This window comes from Idiotropiscis lumnitzeri, chromosome 17 (genome assembly GCF_059441095.1).
Source record: "Idiotropiscis lumnitzeri isolate Australia: NSW breed Sydney's pygmy pipehorse chromosome 17, RoL_Ilum_1.0, whole genome shotgun sequence".
Lineage (NCBI taxonomy): Eukaryota > Metazoa > Chordata > Actinopteri > Syngnathiformes > Syngnathidae > Idiotropiscis > Idiotropiscis lumnitzeri.
In genome coordinates this window covers 11,277,016-11,296,840 of record NC_142407.1, presented here as the reverse complement: position 1 = coordinate 11,296,840, position 19,825 = coordinate 11,277,016, and the positions used below count along the sequence as shown (strand labels likewise).

General features: G+C 40.2%; 3 protein-coding genes and 1 pseudogene across 4 annotated transcripts; 1 reads left to right on the top strand and 3 right to left on the bottom strand.

Moving 5' to 3' along the window:
* Positions 1–137: 137 nt before the first annotated feature.
* LOC148320230 (nuclear protein 1 pseudogene) lies at positions 138–1,341 on the bottom strand (annotated as a pseudogene). Its single transcript, XR_015839591.1, has 2 exons — positions 1,006–1,341; positions 138–458 (listed from the first exon to the last, which is right to left on the bottom strand). The product of XR_015839591.1 is annotated as a nuclear protein 1 pseudogene (transcript).
* Positions 1,342–2,312: 971 nt separating this feature from the next.
* Positions 2,313–10,649, top strand: vkorc1l1 (vitamin K epoxide reductase complex, subunit 1L1). The gene is made up of 3 exons (XM_088279304.1): positions 2,313–2,686; positions 5,891–6,000; positions 7,408–10,649. The coding sequence occupies exons 1-3, from the start codon at positions 2,496–2,498 to the stop codon at positions 7,623–7,625; spliced, it is 519 nt and encodes a 172-aa protein (XP_088135430.1). The 5' UTR covers positions 2,313–2,495; the 3' UTR covers positions 7,626–10,649.
* Positions 10,650–10,800: 151 nt separating this feature from the next.
* Positions 10,801–15,967, bottom strand: gusb (glucuronidase, beta). The gene is made up of 12 exons (XM_088279303.1): positions 15,698–15,967; positions 15,205–15,390; positions 14,936–15,117; positions 14,619–14,761; positions 14,076–14,263; positions 13,844–13,996; positions 13,474–13,652; positions 13,184–13,330; positions 12,894–12,978; positions 12,038–12,214; positions 11,795–11,930; positions 10,801–11,288 (listed from the first exon to the last, which is right to left on the bottom strand). Exons 1-12 carry the CDS (start codon positions 15,914–15,916, stop codon positions 11,137–11,139), a joined length of 1,947 nt encoding a protein of 648 aa, XP_088135429.1. The 5' UTR covers positions 15,917–15,967; the 3' UTR covers positions 10,801–11,136.
* A 415-nt stretch (positions 15,968–16,382) lies between these two features.
* LOC148320227 (enkurin-like) lies at positions 16,383–19,251 on the bottom strand. Its single transcript, XM_088279927.1, has 5 exons — positions 18,869–19,251; positions 18,555–18,697; positions 17,844–18,055; positions 17,551–17,697; positions 16,383–17,242 (listed from the first exon to the last, which is right to left on the bottom strand). The coding sequence occupies exons 1-5, from the start codon at positions 18,943–18,945 to the stop codon at positions 17,072–17,074; spliced, it is 750 nt and encodes a 249-aa protein (XP_088136053.1). The 5' UTR covers positions 18,946–19,251; the 3' UTR covers positions 16,383–17,071.
* Positions 19,252–19,825: the final 574 nt, after the last annotated feature.

Below are 19,825 nucleotides of genomic sequence, written 5' to 3'. Positions count from 1 at the left end.
CCTCTTCAGTATAGAATGTTTCTGTTCTATTTTGAAGGATGGTCTATTATTCATTTTTGCCCTTGAGGAATGGCTTCCAGAAAATATTAAGTGCATTTTAAATTCACACTGCATTGTATATTATTGAAACAAACTCATTTAAGTAACATCCATTTTATTCCAATAAAATACAGTACAATATTTTCTCCACCAGAAAGGAATACATTCATCTTTACATATGAAACAAGCGCACATGGCTGACCTACATAGCTCAAACACAAACTATTCTTGCACAAGTGTAACTGGAGATCATCAGATCCTGTTACAGAGGATGAAGAGGGAGAGAGAGTGAGTGACAGAGCTGCTGTCAAGTGACACATGATTGGCTATGCATGGTTATCACACTTCAGCCAAAAGGTCAGGAAAGGAAGAGACTCTTGGCCACAGTCAACATTAGGAATCCACCGTAGGGTCCAGACCTGCATAGAAACAAACAACATAGTCACAATATGTCGTCTGTTGACATGCAAGATCAGACTAACCCGGCTTGTTTGGCTTTGGCATAGAAATAAACAACACATCTGTTGACATACAAGATTAGACTAACCAGTCTTGTTTAGCTTTAGTCATGTGAACCAGTCTTGTTTAGCTTTAGTCATGTGAACGCATGACTAAAGAGAGGCAGCGTCGACCAAAATGTTCACAGTATATTTTACCCAATAGAGGGATGCTTCGGCTGACATATTGAGTTATATTCCTACAGGAGCAGTAGTAAAGTTATAATTATAGTAATAGTATAAAACCACCGGTTTTCCCCATTTGGCCGGTTTATAATTACAATTATAATCTAGATTTTTTTTAAACGTAGGAAATTGTTTGCTTTCATAAAAACAGGGCCCCTGGCCTTACTATGCCACATACAAACACACTTAACGCAAACGTCATTTTGTTGTTGTTCACCTGGCAACCGCACTGCAACAAAGCCAATTCTTTCAAAGGAAAAAAGCCACCCACAGTAACTGATACCTGTAAACAATCGACGAGGCGAATCGAGAGACATCAAGAAGACGAGCTTTTGGTTCTCCGGCGTTTCATCTCGCTGTTGTAAAATTTGATCGCAATCTTCCTTTCGTGTCCGGCGGGGCAATGGCGATTTGTGTTGAGCTCCGTTTCTTTCTTGGATCTCCCTTTTCCACCGACGTGGCATGAGTATTCAACAAGATTGTAATAGTCATATTGGTCGTAGTAGGCCTCCTCAAAAGAGAAGAGTGTATCGACGTCGGCAGCCATTTGAGGAAGCTAAACTCCGCTGTTCGTCGCAGTGTAATCTGAGTTAGTAAACACGATGTCATTGTGTTTATATACGACGAGTCACGTGACCGTGGTCGATCCACGTGACAAAGCAAACGTCGCGCATCATCACTCATTTGTAGGAATTATCATTAAATTCGACGAACAAATCAACCAGAATATTTTCACTGCTTCGTGTAGATGTACAGTCTAAACACGATGGTGAAAAAGTAGCACCTGACATTGCTTTAAGTCATTTATTTATTTGTTCAACAAGCAGCTGTGTGCTAGTTTACCTTGTGTTTACCTACTGCTGTAATGTAACACTGGGAGATCAGTAAAGGATTATCTTATTTTATATTAAATTGCTTGGCTATACATGAAATAAAAATACACACATCAACACAAATAGTAACATTATTCTACGTTGAAAATTGTTAATACTATGATTTGACCAATATTACACTTTCCCTCAATCGGGCGTTTAAACAAACATTACAATCGAATAATAAAATTATATACAAAATTAATAATTCATCAATGGATATTGCTTCGATGAGGCAGGAATTTAAAAAATAAATACATAACAGAACACCAGACAATATTATTGAGCAACTATATTCATACGTGATTTGTAAAATGGATGGATTGAAAAATAAATTAAAAATATAATTATATAATAAAGGATGAAATAAAACTGCTCCAATTTGTGAAGGCATACATCTAGAAAAATACAAATACAAAAATATATAATAAAATACCAGACAATATTGCTGAATAATTACATTTATCCATTATTATTCAATATTATGTTCACGATTTAAACATTGTGCGTGCATATGTTCACAATTAGCACATTGAATAAGTATTGCAATAACAAATCAAAATATCGGACTTCTTTTTTAACACATGCACATTAATATAATATTTTTTGCTATTAGTATATGCCCACGTGCCATCATAAGTAAATAAACCCGAGGGTGGTGTATTTGAAAAAAAAATCCTCGCTTGGTATGCGCTTCTGCGTCTTTCCACGGACAAGTTAGTGTGTTTTTGTTCTGAGCCTGTACCTCGACAGCAGCGGCGGCGACGACGGCGGCGGCTTCAGCGTGTCCCGCCCCCTCGCAGTGTGGCGCGTCCTGACGCCTTTCCACGTCGCAGTCGAGTCTACAGACCAGCGAGCTGCGTATGTCTGCGTGTCTCCGCCTAGGCTAGTCGAGGGAGTGATGGCGGCGCCCGTCCTGAGAGTGTCCACCCCGCGCTGGGAGAGAATAGCCCGGCTGCTGGTCTGCCTGCTGGGCATCCTATTGTCCCTTTATGCGTTCCACGTCGAGAGGGAAAAGGCCCGGGATCCGACTTATAAAGCTATGTGCGACGTCAGCAGCTCCATCAGCTGCTCCAAAGTATTCAGCTCAAGGTAATTTGAATTCAGCCGAGGGCGCCCACGGTGAGGCTCATCGCTCAATGAATGTGTGTGTGTGTATATTGAAACAAAAACGAAACCGAAGCTTCCCGGCTTTATGGTACCCCCAAATGTTCCGGTTAGCCAGCGGCTAGCTATTTTAGCCTTTATTTTGGTCAGCGCGCCTAAATTAAATCCAATGATGGCTAATGCTCCCACAAGCTATCTTAGCATGATTAAGCTAACCGGGCTCTATAAGCTAACTGCCCGGTAATTATATTTTGACTATCGCTTGACCCCCCCTCCCTCTACATTTGCTCTATTGTATTGTTTTCACCCCGTGTGTGTACATTCGGCAGTCGAAAGGAAAATCAACTTAAGTGTAAAAGTTTACTTCAGTGTCTCCCCTGAGATTTTGGCTAATTACCGTCTCGCTGTCAGTGTATTAGTTTAGTATAGACAAACTTTGTTGCTCTCATGTTAGCTGTCATTAGCCGGCGAGCTAATGTCACCACCCGCCCACCAAAGTGTCGTCTGGTCACCTTATGGGACAGAACACACCTCTTCACTTGAGGTCGTAGTAGAGGACTGCTTGACAGCATTTCCTCATAGACCTGGTACAGCTGCTACTTGGGGGTTACTTTCCCAGTCCACACATCCCATTTACCCACTAAACCATTTCAACATCCATTTCTAGTTTTAAAGCAGTTGTCTTTTAAAACAATCCCACTAGTAAACTACGAAAACCCCACCTAGTGACTATTTGATTTGAATCTCTACACTAAACAAATGTTGTTGGAATGTAACCTGTCAAGCCCTTTGTTACATAAGGTAACATGCATACTTGAAGACAGGTGTCAGTTGAAACGGTGCAGCAGGAACTATCATTGTTGAATATACACAACGACGTCCTCTTGGTTTATGGCAGTCCTGTGAGGGAGGACATTGTGTGGCTACAATTAGTACTTCAGTTTTTTTATTTGGTTGTTTTGTATTTAAGACCTGGAGTTATTATTTTTTTTTTATCTACCGTTAAGTATTTACTCCAATTATGCCATTTGAAGTGAGCAATGAACATTTTATTTTTTTGCAACGATGTAAGAATGCCGTCACACGTCACAAATAGGGATGCATAGGTGCCCCGTACTTACTGTTTTATATTTTCGTTCGGGTTTCAGTGATTGGATTCCAGCCAATCTCAAGATAAAAGTCGACAGTACATTCACCAAAGGCTCTTGTCTTCTGAAGACAATACAAGGAGTCCAAGGTTTACTTACCGACAGTAGTTCGAGTTTACCAATGACATATTGATTTTTTTCATTCTGTCTTGCAGTTTTGATGGTGGGTTTTGTTTTGATCACATATTGTTCAAAACGACAACTTTTATTGAACATGGAATAAATGTAACACTTCTGTCCACATAGAATAATCTTGCCTGGGAGGTATATGTGACACATGCGTTGTGCCCGCCATGGCCTGCAAGGGGGCAGTGTGGTAGATTTTGTAGATTTGAAAAACAAAGAAGAACGTCAACATTTATCAACAACGAATCCATTTTCAAATGAATTGATAACTGTTTTTGATAGTTGATGAAGCAGTTGGATACCTTTTTGAATTTTAATATTGTAAAAAAATGTATTTTTCCGCAGATTCAGATTCTGCCCTTGTTTTTTTTCTCTATAAGATTGGATTTAGTTTTTTAAATCTGCTCGCTGCATGCACTTTCAGACAGGACAGAATAGCATCATATCTGAGAAGCTGCAGCGTTGTACAGTAAAGACATTATACGGATATTCTTATGGGTGCACACAACAGGCACTGCATTATGTCTCATGGCATGTGATGTGATGATGGGCAAAAAAAAAAAAAAAACCCGAAACTTGATGATCTGCTAACAAAAACTGTCACATGACGATGGCGTCATATCTTCTGTATGAAACTTGAAATCAAATGTGGGTGGGTTGAAGAAGTGCGTAAGAACATTTTGTGCCACCTCATATTTGTATGCGAAACACTTTCCGGCCGCTCGTAAACCGATGACCCCGTATCTGCGCAAGAGAAGACCACCTCTTAGGTGTGTATTTCTTTTGATTGAATGAATCACCATGGTAGTTTCTATTTCTGTCTACGCAATATTCAACACAAACAATGTTACATGTAAGGTGACAGACTTTTTATGGATTTGTTAATGTGGTTGATTGTAAACAAATATGTATGAGACAGGCGTTCAGAAGCATCTGCTCACACGCCAATTGGGGATTCATTCCCGCTCGGTTACCACAGGGTCAATATTGACATGTTGTTAAGACAAGAACAAAATCCCCGGCACGCTTTGAAAGTAGTAGAACTGCAGTGGTTTTTCGGTACTGACTGTACGAATGAATAGTTAGCTTAGTCGCTAACTAAGTCTTGAGCATGAAATGGTTTTATGGTTTAATTTAGGATTTGTTTTCATTTAATATTTACAGTGCTTCACTTATTTTTACACTTGTTTGGCAGTTGTGAATGTAAAAATGTTTCTCAACATTTACTATTAGTTCAGTTTTCCCACCCCGCTTAAAATGACAAAAATATAACTCATTAATTGACGAGAAATGGTAATTTATTTTATTATCCGAAATTATATTAATTTATAATTGTTGATGAAAAGCGTTTTTTAAATTGGAAATAAAATGTCCAGTTTGGATCATTTTGAAATGATTCGTTCAGCCGCAGTCAAAATGTTTCGTTTGATATAAAAGCAAAAAAAAAATTTATGATAAGTTCTCAAGCTTTCTCTCCTTCCATTTTCTATAGTGCTTGTCGTCATTTGGGTCGCGAGTGAGCTGGATTGTCTCCCAGCTGACTGTGGGCGAGTGGTGGAATGGAATGGTCACCATCCCAATTATAGGACACACATGGACAATTGTGGGAAGAAGCCGGAGAAAACTCATACAAACATGGGGAGAACGTGCAAACTCCGCATAGGACGGCGGGAGCTGAGATGCGTACCCAGAATCGCCGACCTAATTACTTGTCAACTGTACTAGCTTCTCCAAATTTGGGTGTTTAATATCTTTAAAATCAAACACTATTTTAAATATAAAATAGAATTCCAAAGTATATTTTCTGCCATGTATCCCCCCATTTTTTTTCTTTTAAATCCAAAACTGGCAAATGTGTGCTTATTTGATTCTGTTTTCATTTGTTTTCCCCATTTGTGCCTCTTTTTTTCTTTAGGTGGGGTCAAGGATTTGGACTCTTGGGTTCCATTTTTGGAAACGACAGTGCGCTCAACCAACCAAACAGTGTCTATGGAATATGTTTTTATGCTTTTCAACTCCTACTAGGTAAGCGTGCGGGATTAGCATCATAAATGTTGCTGCTTAAAGTCTGTGGCCTTTGCACAAACTCAAACGGAGGCAACGCAACGGTTAATGCTGAACCTCAGGGAGACGTCTGACTCACTTGACTCACATGACACGGAAAGGAAATTTTGTTGCATTTTAAGTGGCATCTTGCATTTAATAAATGTCTTTTTTAAGGCCCTCTCAGTTATAGTAAATCATCAAAAATAATTGACTGTAAACAGATTAAATTCATGTAAATGACTGATTTGATAATACACACAGCAGTGGCCTTAATATACTGAGCGTAACGCTGACTCAGCCATGCTGGTTTGGCATATTTATCTGGCCACCTGGCACTGAAACCGAACAAGAGGTCCTTTTAGCCACAGCAGATACCACTCATTAGACGAACACATTAGATGCCCAGTTCATGGCTTCGGCTGCTCAAGATGTCTACCGTATATTGAAAGGCTGTGCCCCTTCATTTCGAACCGTCGATAATCCTCTCAACCGCTAACTGTTCTTTTTTTGGGGCGTTGCTTGACTCTCCGATTTAAGAAGTACTAAAATCTCTACATTTGTTCAATGATGCTGATTGACTGAATTATTTTGTAATATGTCGCTCCATGGCCTGAAATGCCATCCTCCGCGCTAGCCAAGTGATGGTAGGAGTCAGTCGTCAAACAAGTGAAAGACGGTGGTCGCACTGATTGATGGCTTTATGGCACTCGTACCCTACGCGCATTGAATTCAACGAGCAAGAGGATGATTTTGGCTCCACCCCCCCCCCCCGAAAATAAAATTACAAAAAAAAAAAAAAAAAAAGCACCAAACCTCCCTCCCTGCACTCACACGCTCATGTGAGTCAAAGCCAGTGCACAGATTTGGGTGTGTACTCTGTGCCAGAAGCAGCTACATTCCCCTCAAGCTATGGAGTGGAGCAAAGTGCCAAGTCAAACTCCCTTGCCTTTAACTTTGTTTTTTTTTTTTTTTTTTTTTTTTTCTAAGTTGCACACACAGGCACTTGGTCACATGATTCATTCGTAGACATTATTTCCAGGTCCAGTTTTTGAGGACGCCTCTGTTGGTTCAGAGCTCCTTTTTGTTTTGTTTTTTAACATTAGAAATCACACATCTTGTCATGATGTTGTATGTAAGGTCAGGATGTGTTTTGAAAAAGCTCAATATTAGATATATAAATACCTTTCATCCTAGTTAACAAACACGTTGTGTCGATTGTTCGGAACACACAGGGAAGTCAGATCTGAGATTTAAACCTCATAGTTGTGAGGGACACTTGCTAGTCCACCGCCCAGTCCAAAAAAAAACAAAAAAAAAAAAACAACCCTGAGGCGGCATACTTGTTCTAAACTCTAAAATACTCGTGTGTGTTTTTTGTTCCGATAGGAATGACTGTGAGTGCGATGGCTGCCCTCATTCTGATGACGACATCCATTTTGTCGGTGATGGGCTCGCTCTACCTGGGCTACATCCTCTACTTTGTCCTGAAGGACTTGTGCATCATCTGCATCACAACGTATGCGCTGAACTTCATTCTGTTGACCCTCAACTATAAGCGACTGGTATACTTGAACGAGGCCTGGAAGCAGCACAAGCAGGACTAATGCTGTCCGAGCGCAGCAACAAAATGTGACACAAACAACAAAAAAAAAAAAAATGTGACTGACTGAACATTTGACTTGCCACCAGAAGACCTTGCTTCCAAACAAATGTTTATTCTGCTGTGTGCTCACAAAAAAAAAAAAAAAAAAATGAAGAAATCTCACCTTACACATTGGGCCTGACGCCTCTCCATTGCGGAAGGATTCAGAAGCGAGAGGTAATTTTGTTTTCAAGTGATTCTAAATTGTCAAGACATTCTCGTCAGTACAAGAACAAGGCATAGGCCTGAGGGTGCGGCGGTGGCGGCGAACGCCCGCAAGCACGCGGCAAGCCAGAGGGCGGTTCTCCACTTCTCAAACAAGAAGGATCTCATATGAGACAAGCGCAGCAGATGCACTAAACCCGACGCTGGATTCCAAAACTACCGCAAAGTACAGCCAAGAGCTTTCAGATAAGTCTTGAAATGTCAAGTTTGGACGGCACAAAACAATAATACAGATTTTTTTTTTTTTTGTCCCTTCATGTTTACACTTTGTTGTATGCTTTTTTTGTTGTTGTTGTTGTTGTTGTTGTTGTTATTTTCTTCAAGAGGACCACTAAAAATGAACATGTGTATTGATGGGTCAGATAGTTTGTTTTCCAATTGTGTACATCGCTGCTGAGCAATATTTCCAGCTAGATTGCTTGACAAAAACGGAACGGAAAAAGGGAGAGGAAAGTCAGTCGCTGCGAAGCCGCAGACACAAAACGAAAAGGTTCTTTTCACCGAGCGCCATCACCTCTGTTGTCGCGCGTTCCACACTCAAAAAAAAACGTTATGTGCCTCAATCATTCATCTGATTTGAAAGTGCAGGTGCATTCCACCATCACTTTTGCTTTATTTTCCTGTCAACGGCGCCAGGCGTTTTTTTTTAAAATTTTTTTTTTAAAGACTCGCAATGTTTTGCAACGTAACACACGAGTTGAGTGTTACTCCCTTCTCAAGTCTCACGCGGTAGCAGAGGCAGCTACACTGTGATCGTTCGTGTCAATGTCCGTTGAACAAGTAATAGTGATGCTGCCTGCCCAGCTGAGTTACAGTTCAATTTGGTGGAGGACACACCTTGCGGGAAATGTTGCGCGTCGACGCAAAAAAAGCAGTCGTTGGCAACAGCAAAGCCATACGAGGGCGAGCGGGTGTTTGGGATGAACAGCTGAACGCTTCCCATCGCACCTCGAGTAATCCATTGACAGAGCAGAAAGCTTGCGTCCGTTCTAACCGAGAAGTGTTAGCGCCACGGATATAAAACGATTTACCTGGGAATACATTTTGTGAGGAAGTCTTATGAGAATGAAGTTGAAATTTGTAGCAAGCCTGTTGAGCCCGATCTTAAGACTCTTTCTCTCGTAATATTCCGACTTGATTCTTATAACTCTTTTGATTTCGTTTTCGTGTGGCCTTAATACTCCTTCGCTCATTCCCGCCCGCAAGCCCCACTTAAAGCTCCCGTTGGCCACTGGACAATCTCACTGCTATGACTGCGAGCCAATTAGAAATAGAATTTGAAGCACGCTTTTTCGCAAAGGGATGCTCTGTATTTATTCTAGTATGATGATAGCGACGGTTAGTCATTCCAGTCATGTGCTTCCTCTAACAACTTATTGATTGATTGAGCAGACTGCAATTTCCCCGTGTTGCTGTCCCAGGTGTTCTTGAAAGCCTTCATCTTACATCAACCTCTGTCCCACAGCAGAATGTCATTTGTATTTAAAAAAAAAATTAAAAAAAAAAAGAGAAGAATAAAACAAAAGCTGTTATACCTCAATTCTAGAGAAACTATGCTTTACATTCACTGAAGGAAATGTTAACTTGGAGGAAACAAATCTTAAACCCAGTGGAATGTTTTGGAGGTCAATTGGGTCGTTGAGTGGCTATCACTCGCCAAAGCATGCCGTTTGTATGACATGACGTGCCCGTTACAGTTCTCCTCCTCACACACGTTCGTTCATTTCTGTCAACATGAGGTCACTCCCACGTTGTTCTTTTTCTTTCTTGTTTGCACATAAAAATGTTTGTTGGGTCAAACGGATAAACCGACTATTGGTCACCACATAGCTGACAAACTTACAGTTGTTCCTTAGACATGATCTCATTTACTGCCATTGACGGCTAAGGACGTCAAAGATCCATTTTTTTTTTTTTTTTTGGGCTGGTAGTAAATGAGTTGTGCTTCGTGAGCATGTCACGACATGTTACTTAAACACTGGTTCCGATGTTTAAGCTATTTGGCTGTAAAGGGATTGATTTTGGTTTTGTAAATTTAATGATAAAGGGGTTAAAAAAAAAAGTCAAAGCTTCTCAATTGTTTTTGTTCAAGATTGAGGTGAGGCTCTGAGGATAACTGCCATGTTGCATCACCAATGTCAACTTAAGTGCCTTCTGTTTGATCAGCAGGCCGCCGATGAGCAAGTGATAGCCTTTCAAATGACCAATGGAACAGGCACTTTTGTTTGCGTCCCTGACAATACATATTGAGAATTTGGCCAAAATGGACCCCCAAAATGACCAAACAAAACCCAAATGGCTATTCCGTATCCCCGACCTAAACTACACTTTCAAATGTTCATATTTTGTCTAGCTATTGGACATTTTTTTTTAGCAAACAATACATGTTTCATCAAAAGGATTGTAATGTTCTTCGTTTTTAATTCTGCCCTTTAGCTGTGTGGACTGTTAAACATTCTGGGTAGTTTTAGTTTATAAATTGAAAACGAAAAAAACTTGAGGGGTGGATTGCTGGTAATCTGTGCCAGCTAGTTGTGTTTTTTTTTTTGTGGAGGAAAATTTACTGGATTTGCTTCTGTATTGCCAAATGTGTTTTAAAACGCTGTATTTTCTTACTGGGAAAAGTGTTACAAGCAATTGCAGGAGGGTGTGTTAAAACTTCAATTAAGGGAAAAGTGGAGGAGACTGACGAGAACATTAAAAAATTGTGGCACTGTCCTGTGGAAATGATCAACCATTAAAACATTCCCTCTGAAACACAGAGAGTGTAGAAGTCATTTCAATGAAAAAAAAAAAAAACGTTTTGAAAAGGAAAAAACATTGAAATTGTTTGGATCCAGTTGAATGATCTCCAGTGCAATTTCTTTATACATTTAAAAATCATTAACTTTTTGAAATAAGTTGGAATTCAGTAATATGCAAAAGTTTATGCAACACTCACACAAATCAGCAAACAGTGATGAAGAACACTGATGAAAATTGAAACTGTCACGATGGAACCACATAATGTTTCTTCAGTGTCTCAAATCACAGATTCGGGTTAACAGGTTCCTTTTTTTGTAACCTGTCAAAGCCCATTCAATTCCTCAGCCTTCTTTCATCTTAAACAACACGTCAAGCGACTATGTGCATCATTGATAAGGCACTAGTGTATTTATGCATTCATACAAAAAAACAGATTTGCTGTTGATTCGATATGTTTGATTAACAGTAAACAAGATGACGCGTTAGCAGCAACATGGTGGTTGTCAGAGTCCGCAGGGATATTTGGCCCAGGAAGGTATCTTCCCCGTTTCATTGGCGAGTCTCCAGTATCTTTCCTTTAAGATGAACGCTGCTCCTTTGGGTTGTCTTTGCCTGGTGAAAACGCCCTTCTTGTTGCCCACCACACGCGTGATGCCTGCAAGACAAAAGGAACAGGAAGCTCAGAGAGTGGAAGAAAGACAAATTGAATTCGATGCCACTTGAGAATTTAGCACTAAACAGGGGGACATTGTTTGAACAAAACAGACACGCATAAATATAGAAAAGTTTGAAAAATATTTTATTTTTATTTTTTTTAATAAATTTTTAAAATAAGAAATGCAAGTAAATGTAATGATTTTTTGCACTGATTCTGATTTTTTAAATCAGTGTCAGAAATGCATTTTGGCCATCTTTGATTAAAATTTGTGAGTGTAATCGATAATTCAGTCATTTCAATTGCAGACTAATTATATATAATAAATTAAATTAAACCAATACGCACACATTTGATTTGTACTATTTTATTTATTATTTACAATAAATCAGTTAACCATTAAATAATATAACTGACCCAAAAAAAATAGAAATGCATTTATTCAACATCCATGTTGAGAACCTCTACTCCTGCACTTGTGTTGCGTTCTGCAGAGGCAGCAGTACCTTGTACAGTCATGAAGTCGGCAAAGTTCCAAATGAGTTCACCGACGACATACTTCTTCCTCTTCTGGTCGAACACGTTGTGGTAACTCTGCAGGACCACCTTTTGGTACTCCTCGGTAAACATCATGGGCGGGTCCTGCAGAGAGCCGACAGAAAACCAAAACAGAAATGCGTTTGTCGCACTCGCTTCTCGTGCCGCTGCCGAGCGGCTCGCACAAACATGGACTGCACGCGCTTCCTCACGCTGTGAAGGCCTGGCACCGCGTCCGCGCCGTATTCACTCTGGATGATGGGCTTCTGGTACTTTCCGTACCAGTTCTCAAACTGGGTGTTGAGCTGGATCGGGATGACTTCCACGTGGCCTGGATCGTGGTACCAGGAGAAGTAGCTGTTCACACAGATTACATCCACATAGGGGGCCTTGGCACAGACAACAAAAGTGTGCACGGTTACATTCTGGGGATGTTTATCAGACATCCCATACAGAGGAGCCGACTTAAAAAAGTTACCATTTAAAAAAAAAAAGTCCAGTTGACTCTTTTTTTCACGTTTGTGGATTATAATTAATCGAGAATCTACAGACATGAATAAAAACACCTTTTAGGAAACTGCGACATTTGTCAAAACATTTTTTTTGTTCCCTTCCGGGATATGCTTTGTTTCTCCTGATACCAAATTTTAGTTTCCTTTTACTCTGAAAAGCAAAGAAAGTTCTGATCAGATGTTTGCTAAGCCCTCACCAAAAAGTGGTCCACCCACAAATCGGCACCTTCGGGCGATGAACGTAACAGCAAAGGAATGTGCAGAATTCTTAGGCATGAATACAACTCAGTTGTGATCAGAACGTCAGAGTCTACCCTTCATGTGACGTGTCTGTTGAAGCACATTTTGGACCAAGTCAGTTTTTTTTTTTATTTTCCCGTCCAAGTCTGTACATGAAACTAACTCAAACCCATGAACAAAAGTATTCTAGTTTTTGACCAGAGAGTGTTAATTATTATAATATTTGCTGTTACATCAGTTGAAGTCTGATGCTCAAATACACAAACGCGACATTGACAAAAAATGACCAGCAAAGACGCATATTGATAAAACTCACCCCTCTGTCTCTGGAATAATTGCTATCTGTGATGTAAGTCACCGGCCGGGTTGGGTCCATATCTTTAGTATGCGTTATTAAAGTCCTTGTGGGACAAATAAAAATTTACATTTTAGTGTTGAAATTGCATCACATTGACAGGACAAACATGCAGTTTGTTATGTAATCTAGAAGCTTGCTAAATTGTTTGCACTTTACCATTTTTCGACATGTTTTTGTTCAGTGGGTAAAAAGACAAACTCTGTGGGGAATATCCAGTAAAATAGAGACCACTGATGATGAAAACTCACCTGAAATACAATTCCGCAGGCGGCATCTCTGACGCCGGCTCGTTGGCGACTGACCACATGACCACAGAGGGATGGTTCTTGTCCCGACGCACAAGCTCATCCATGACATCCAGATGATGGGCGAGGGAGGCGTTGCCAAAACTGCGGCTGTCGATGGGCAACACAATTCACACAAAATACATCTTACACAGAAAACATCAAATCCATCAAAATGTGAAAATATGAGTGGGCGTTAGAGATTTGACTGTGTTCATGAGCAACGGTGACGGGCACGACACATTTAGACCCACATGTCTTTGATGCCCACTCCCGGGCATTCATCGATGACCACAATGCCGTGGCGATCACACATCTGCAGAATCTCCTCTGCGTAGGGGTAGTGGCTGGTGCGGAACGAGTTGACTCCCAACCACTTCATTAAGTTGAAGTCTTTGACAATCAGGGCCCAGTCGAAACCTTTTCCTCGAATCTATAATACGATACAAACAAAAATGTTAGAATGGATTGAAATAGGAAAGCCACGAATTTAAACAAATCACTAAACACTGAAAAAAAGTGTAAATGCATTGAAGCTATCCAAGCTGTGTGTACTCTGAGCTTTTTTTATTTCTGCTGTGCAGAACAAAAAGCAGTCCTCTGTCGCCCTCTAGTGGTACTCACGTCAGCGTCCTCATGCTTATTGACCCCATGGAAATAGAAAGGCTTGTTGTTGATGAGGAACTGGCTGCTGGTGACACGGACAGTACGGACGCCAACTGGTAGAGTGTAGACATCTGTAAATGTCGATCGTTCATCTGCTGCCATCAAGTGAACCTTTGTGTGGAATTCAACCAATATATAAACACACTTGCCTCCATCGATCGTTTCAATGTCAACATTAACGTCGGCCCACCTCCAAAGAGTAAAGATAAGCTGGATTCTCATGCATCAGGTACGGCCACCAAAGTTTGACATCAGCGATTTTGAGCACTCCGGACGGCTCGCTGGAAGACGCCACGCAGCGTCGGTCTTTATCCATCAAAGTGACCTTCAGGGTGGCTTCGGCAGCATTTTGGACCGATATCTTGTACTTGACGAAACCTGAACCACAGAGGATGAATCAGACTTTACAGCCCAAATTTTGTCTTGGCAAAAATGTCTAAACTATTCATTAAAGTTTTTTTGTATGCGTATTGGCAGTTATATTTTGGTACGAGAGGCACAAATAGTTTTCTTCCAGAAATTCCATAATTAAAGGATTCGTAAATAACAGGTAGATAAATAAACTCAACTTAATATAACCATGACAATGTATGACAGAGTGACGTTCTAAACCACTGCACACTATGGCTACAAGTGAAAATGATCTCATTATCTTTGCAAAGAAGCTGATTTGGCTCAGATTGCATCTGAAATTGTATTCAATATGATGTATTTAAAAAAAATAAATAAATACCTGTGCTATCCAAGAAGTCCGTCACCACTGTGATGTCATCGATGTAAACTTTGGGCGTAGTGTACAGCAATACAGGGCGGTGAATCCCAGCATAATTGAAGAAATCAAAGTTGATGTTTTGCACAAAAAAGCCATCAGGATACCTGTGGAGTCATATTAAGATGTGCCCAGTGAATGTGTAATGCGTCTGACAAGAATGACTGGTTCTCTGTAGTAATCTGTTCTTAGGTGAGCACACAACACGAAGGAAAAAAAAAAAATGATTTCAACCAGTGCATTTCAAGTAGAGAGGTAAAGGCGCGAGTGAGTGTGGTTACTTGGTGGGGTCATTGAAGTGCTGGATGGTTCCAGGAGGGAGAGTCTCCAGAGTGAGCGTGTTGTTGACCGCAATGGTGATCCTGCAAGGGCTTATCGGGTCCTCTCGGATCACGCTGCCTATTTCTGCTTCAAAGGGAAGATGTCCGCCGTTGTGCTCGGTCACTTTCACCCCGTTGACCCACTGCAAAATCATGACAAATCGTTTACGCACCTTCACAGTAGGCCACAAACAAATAACAATGATTTACGTTTAAGTATTCATTCATACCACAATTGAATAATAGTGAGCACTTCCCACTCGGAGAACCACTCTTGTTCCTTCATCTGTGACCCAGCGAGAGGGCACCACCACCTCTCGCTCGTACCACACCCAGCCAATGAAATCCCGTAGTTTGGGGTCTTGCGTAATGTCATTGAAGCTGGCGGGAACAGCCATATCCATCACAGGGCCAGTCTAGAGTAGATCACCACATGGACAAAACAGCTTCATAAAAAAAAAGGTATTAATAGAGCAAACCGTATTAATTCGTGGTGACTGCAATTTTCTAAAATGTGTATTTTGCACATTAACACATTGTTTACATATTTATAAATATGTAAGTATCACAGTAATAACTGAAACAGGCGCCACCATTGTTGCAAATTCTGACTTTTCTAATTCAGTGACATGATAAGTGCGCAATTGTGCAACAAAGTAATTTCTAATTCAGTGACATGATAAGTGCGCAATTGTGCAACAAAGTAAGGTGAAACTCGCTGACCTCAGCCAGGGGACCTTTGAACCAAGCCTTCTCGAAGCCTTGGTTCCTGTTTGCAGACTTATCCGCTCTGAAGCGCCACAGGCCGCTGAGGTCTTTCACTTCCCGAGAAGAAGACTCCCGGGGGAACAGCATTCCTGTGCCCGTTTGGCAAAAGGAGCTCGGCAACACCGCACAGAGACATAAACACAAGAGGAAGCCGCATCTTCCTGATGTAAACATCTTCAAACTTACGTAGAAACGTCAACCGGATGTGAGTGTTATCGTTGTCACAATATAAGACTACCGACAATTTCACAAACGTTCCACTTGGTAAAGGCAAAAAAAAACAAAAAACATCTACCCCCCAAAAATAGCAATTTTGATCGTAAATGATCATCCTGTTTATTATACATGTTGAGTTATCCCAAGCTATGATTTACAGTCCACTTGTGAGAAAGAAAACCCGGAAGTAAAAGCGGAAGTCACCCCGTCAGGATATCGCAAGTTTGCAAATACCGCCCAATAAATGAAACAAAAAAATGCAACTAAAATATAAATCTTGTAACATCGTAGTCAGGAACACGATTAAAAAATGTCGCACAATTCAGGTATTTGTGAATTCTTTTTAATTTTTTTATTCTGTAAACACTATAGCAGTTATGGATATTCTATTAAATTATCTATTTGGGGTGTATGCATATTCTAAATTATTCTGAAAACATTGTAGCAGTGAAAATGTTATTAAATGATCTACTAAAAATGTTATTAAATTATCCATCCATCATCCATCCATCCATCAATCAAGTGTGCAAACTGAGTGGGTGGTGATAGAATGGAGCAAGATTATTTTATTCCTGTTTTGCAATCAAAACAGCAGAGTGGCAGAACATTCCTGTATCACAATATAAATAGTACAAACAACATTGGCACAACATTTGGTTAAAAGTTAAATAAAAAATCAAAACATCAAATGACAGCCATAAAATACTCAACCATCCGATGGTGTTAAGTAGGTAGCATGGACACACTGCGAAGCTAGAGTGTATACTTCACTCTCATCCATTTGTGCATTTGAATCTTTAATATTTAATTGTATGACAACAAAATGACAACATCCCCCAAAAGAGGAACAATAGCTCAAGCCCACTTCCAGCAAGAATGCAAAAATACATTTCTCGTTCACTGCTATTGATGGCTACAGATGCCAAATACGCATTGTAACTTGGAGTGTCGGCAGTGATTGCATTTAATTCTAACCAACAATGTTGGAATTGCCTGGCACAGGTCCTCAAACTTTCAAATCAAATCATCTACATGACCTCGCGTTTTTATTGTCCACTAGTTGAGTTCAGTCGATGACACGGATGGTAGGCACTCCGTTTGCACATCTGTGTGCTACTTGTTTTTGCAGATGGACTCCAAGCGATTAAGGAGTTTAATGTCATCCTCCAGCTGCTTCATTTCCACCTCGAGACGTACCTTTCGAGTCTTCATTGACGGGGTGTCGATCATAAATGGGAGACGCTGGTACTCTGCATTTAGCTCATTGTATTTCTGCCTCAAGTCCTGGAAAGTGAGCCAGTATAAAATGTCAAAGAATTAACATGTTTTAATACATTAGTATGATAAACTTTGTCAATGCTGAGCAGACAACATTTTTAGTCCGATGTAAGCTTACCCACAATCAAATCAGATGAATGTTAAAAAAAGAGATGCTTTGAGCTATCTGTAATGTCAGTCACCCTTAGAATATTCACTCATCACGAAAACTAGGTATGTTTTATTATCTTATATTTATACATCTTGAGCCGTCAATGATAGTAAAAGAGTTAACTAAACTAATCGTTAGTTTTCTGTATTTTAGCCGACTGTACCTCAACGATGGCCTGACATTCCATGTCCGAAAGGTATTTCATGGTTTCGTGCTCCTCCTGCTTTTTCAGATTAATGTTGTATTCTTCCAACGCCTTTTGATGCTTTGCTTTCCGCCGCATCAGATAATTTGGTACTTCTCCGTAATCCTGCAATGGCAAATAAAAATTAGCTCCAAAGATGCATGGCTTTAACGTTTTACATATAAAATAAACGTCCAAACCTCTATTGTTGCTTTCCACAAAAAGCACTCAACAGAATGAACTTTTTTTTCTTAAGGATCTCTGGAAAATACCTTTTTCCTTATGTACACCGGGACAAGTCCAGAGTTTCTATTATGGAACTCCTTGTGTCCCTTATTTGTGTCAACAACACACGGAGGCTGTTTGGGTCCCTTTGGTGTGGTCGTCTTCCTCTTTGTAGGGGTGGTAACGGGTGGCAAAAATGGCCCAGAAGGGACGGCTGGCTTCTTCGTTGAACAGATGTAATGAGTCTTGACCTGTTTGACTAGACAACAAAGTGAAGGTGAATAACAAAGTTGTTGTTTAAAGCAGGGGTGGCCAACTTGTGGCCTATGTGGAGAGCATTTGATCCACCTTTTCATTCATCCATCCAATTTCTATTGCGCTTATCCTCGTTTGGGGTTAAGAGTTAGCTGGAGCCAATCCCATCTGACTGGGTGAGAGGCGCGGGGTACACCCTGGATTGGTCGGCTGCAGTCAATCACAGGGCACATGGAGACAACGATGCACACGCATATTTACACCTATGGACTAGCTGGTCTTCAATTCAACCCAACATGTTTGTTTGTTTTTTGAACGATTAAATATTGTGCATCCATTTTCTGTGCTATTTTTGTTAGATGGCATCTGGCTCAATAAGGGTAAGAAAACACTGGATAAGAGAAAGGTTCCCACCCTTGGATGGATGCATGAATGGATAGATGGGTAGACAAGGGAAATAAACTGAAATGTAAAGAACAATTTAATAATGACAGAAAACTCACTCTCAGGTAGTTTGGGTTCTTTGGAGTGCTTTTTCAGGTAATTGGTTGGGATGGGCACATCCAATTTGGTTGGGCCCATCGTTTTCATATAATTTGTTGGCTTGGTCTCCTCAAGAACTGTTGGTCTGAACTTTGACACATACCTTTGGAAATAGCACATTGCAACAAATCATTAGTATTTATTTATTATTTGTTTTAAATATTGCTGTCATGAATTTAGACGTATGAATTTTAAAATGAACAGTTATTTTCAGAAATTTCTATCAGCAATGTTTTTGTCGATGCCACTGAATCATAGTAACGTTATGTGTTACCTTTCTGGCTTCTCGATGATAACGGTCTTCTCAATGAAATTGTGAATGGATTCAAGTGGGTACATTTCTCCAGCCATCTCTACTGAATTGGACCAGGTAAGCTAATTGCAAGCCAGTAGTAAAGGTGTCGGTCTGTGTCAGCTTAGGGTCACGGGTTCCGATCCAAATATGGCTGAACAATGCATGATTCGCCAATGTCACATGTAAAGCTATGTATTAAACCGACGGACATGTTGCCGATGACGACGTAATTTTTGGTCACTGTGTATAAAGGCCGTAAATTTCTCTTCTCCTACACGTCATCATCCAGTGAACGCATCGCAACGCGTCACGTAACGTTATCATTCACTCTGTTTACGCAAATACGTCTTTCCGTGTCACGTGACTAGGAGTTGACAGTGGGAGTGTTTGGGAGTTAAGACATTTGCGTCGCTTCCTTAAGTTGTATTCAATCAAGTACTATTCTTCCGATTTTTTTCTTTTACCCTCCCCAAAATTAATGTTTGTTAATTCGTTCGTGTCTCTTTTGGTCATTAATATTATTTTTGGAAGCAGATATAGTATTAAAAATGAAAAAAAAAAAAAAATGAAATCCAAATTGAATTACAGCTTGATTTTGTAATTTGTAGCCTGGAACGAGTTAGGAAACGTGATAGATTTGCATTTTTTATTTCACAACGAAAATATACTGCGAGACACAAATAGAAATCAGCTTATTTTAAATTCCCGGAAGTTGTCACTAACTGCATCGCTCCTACTGACCAGGAGATGGCGATATGTACTTGCAAGCCGACCGGAATTCACAAACGCTAACTACACTGGGAGAAAAAGGTCAGTACCCTTCCGTTAAGAAAATAATAATAAAACGCAAAGTTAATCAAAACAACCTATTGAAAATCGGGCATTGCTTTGAGTTGTGGTTCTACAAATTTATCTAAAAAAATAAATAGAATTGCA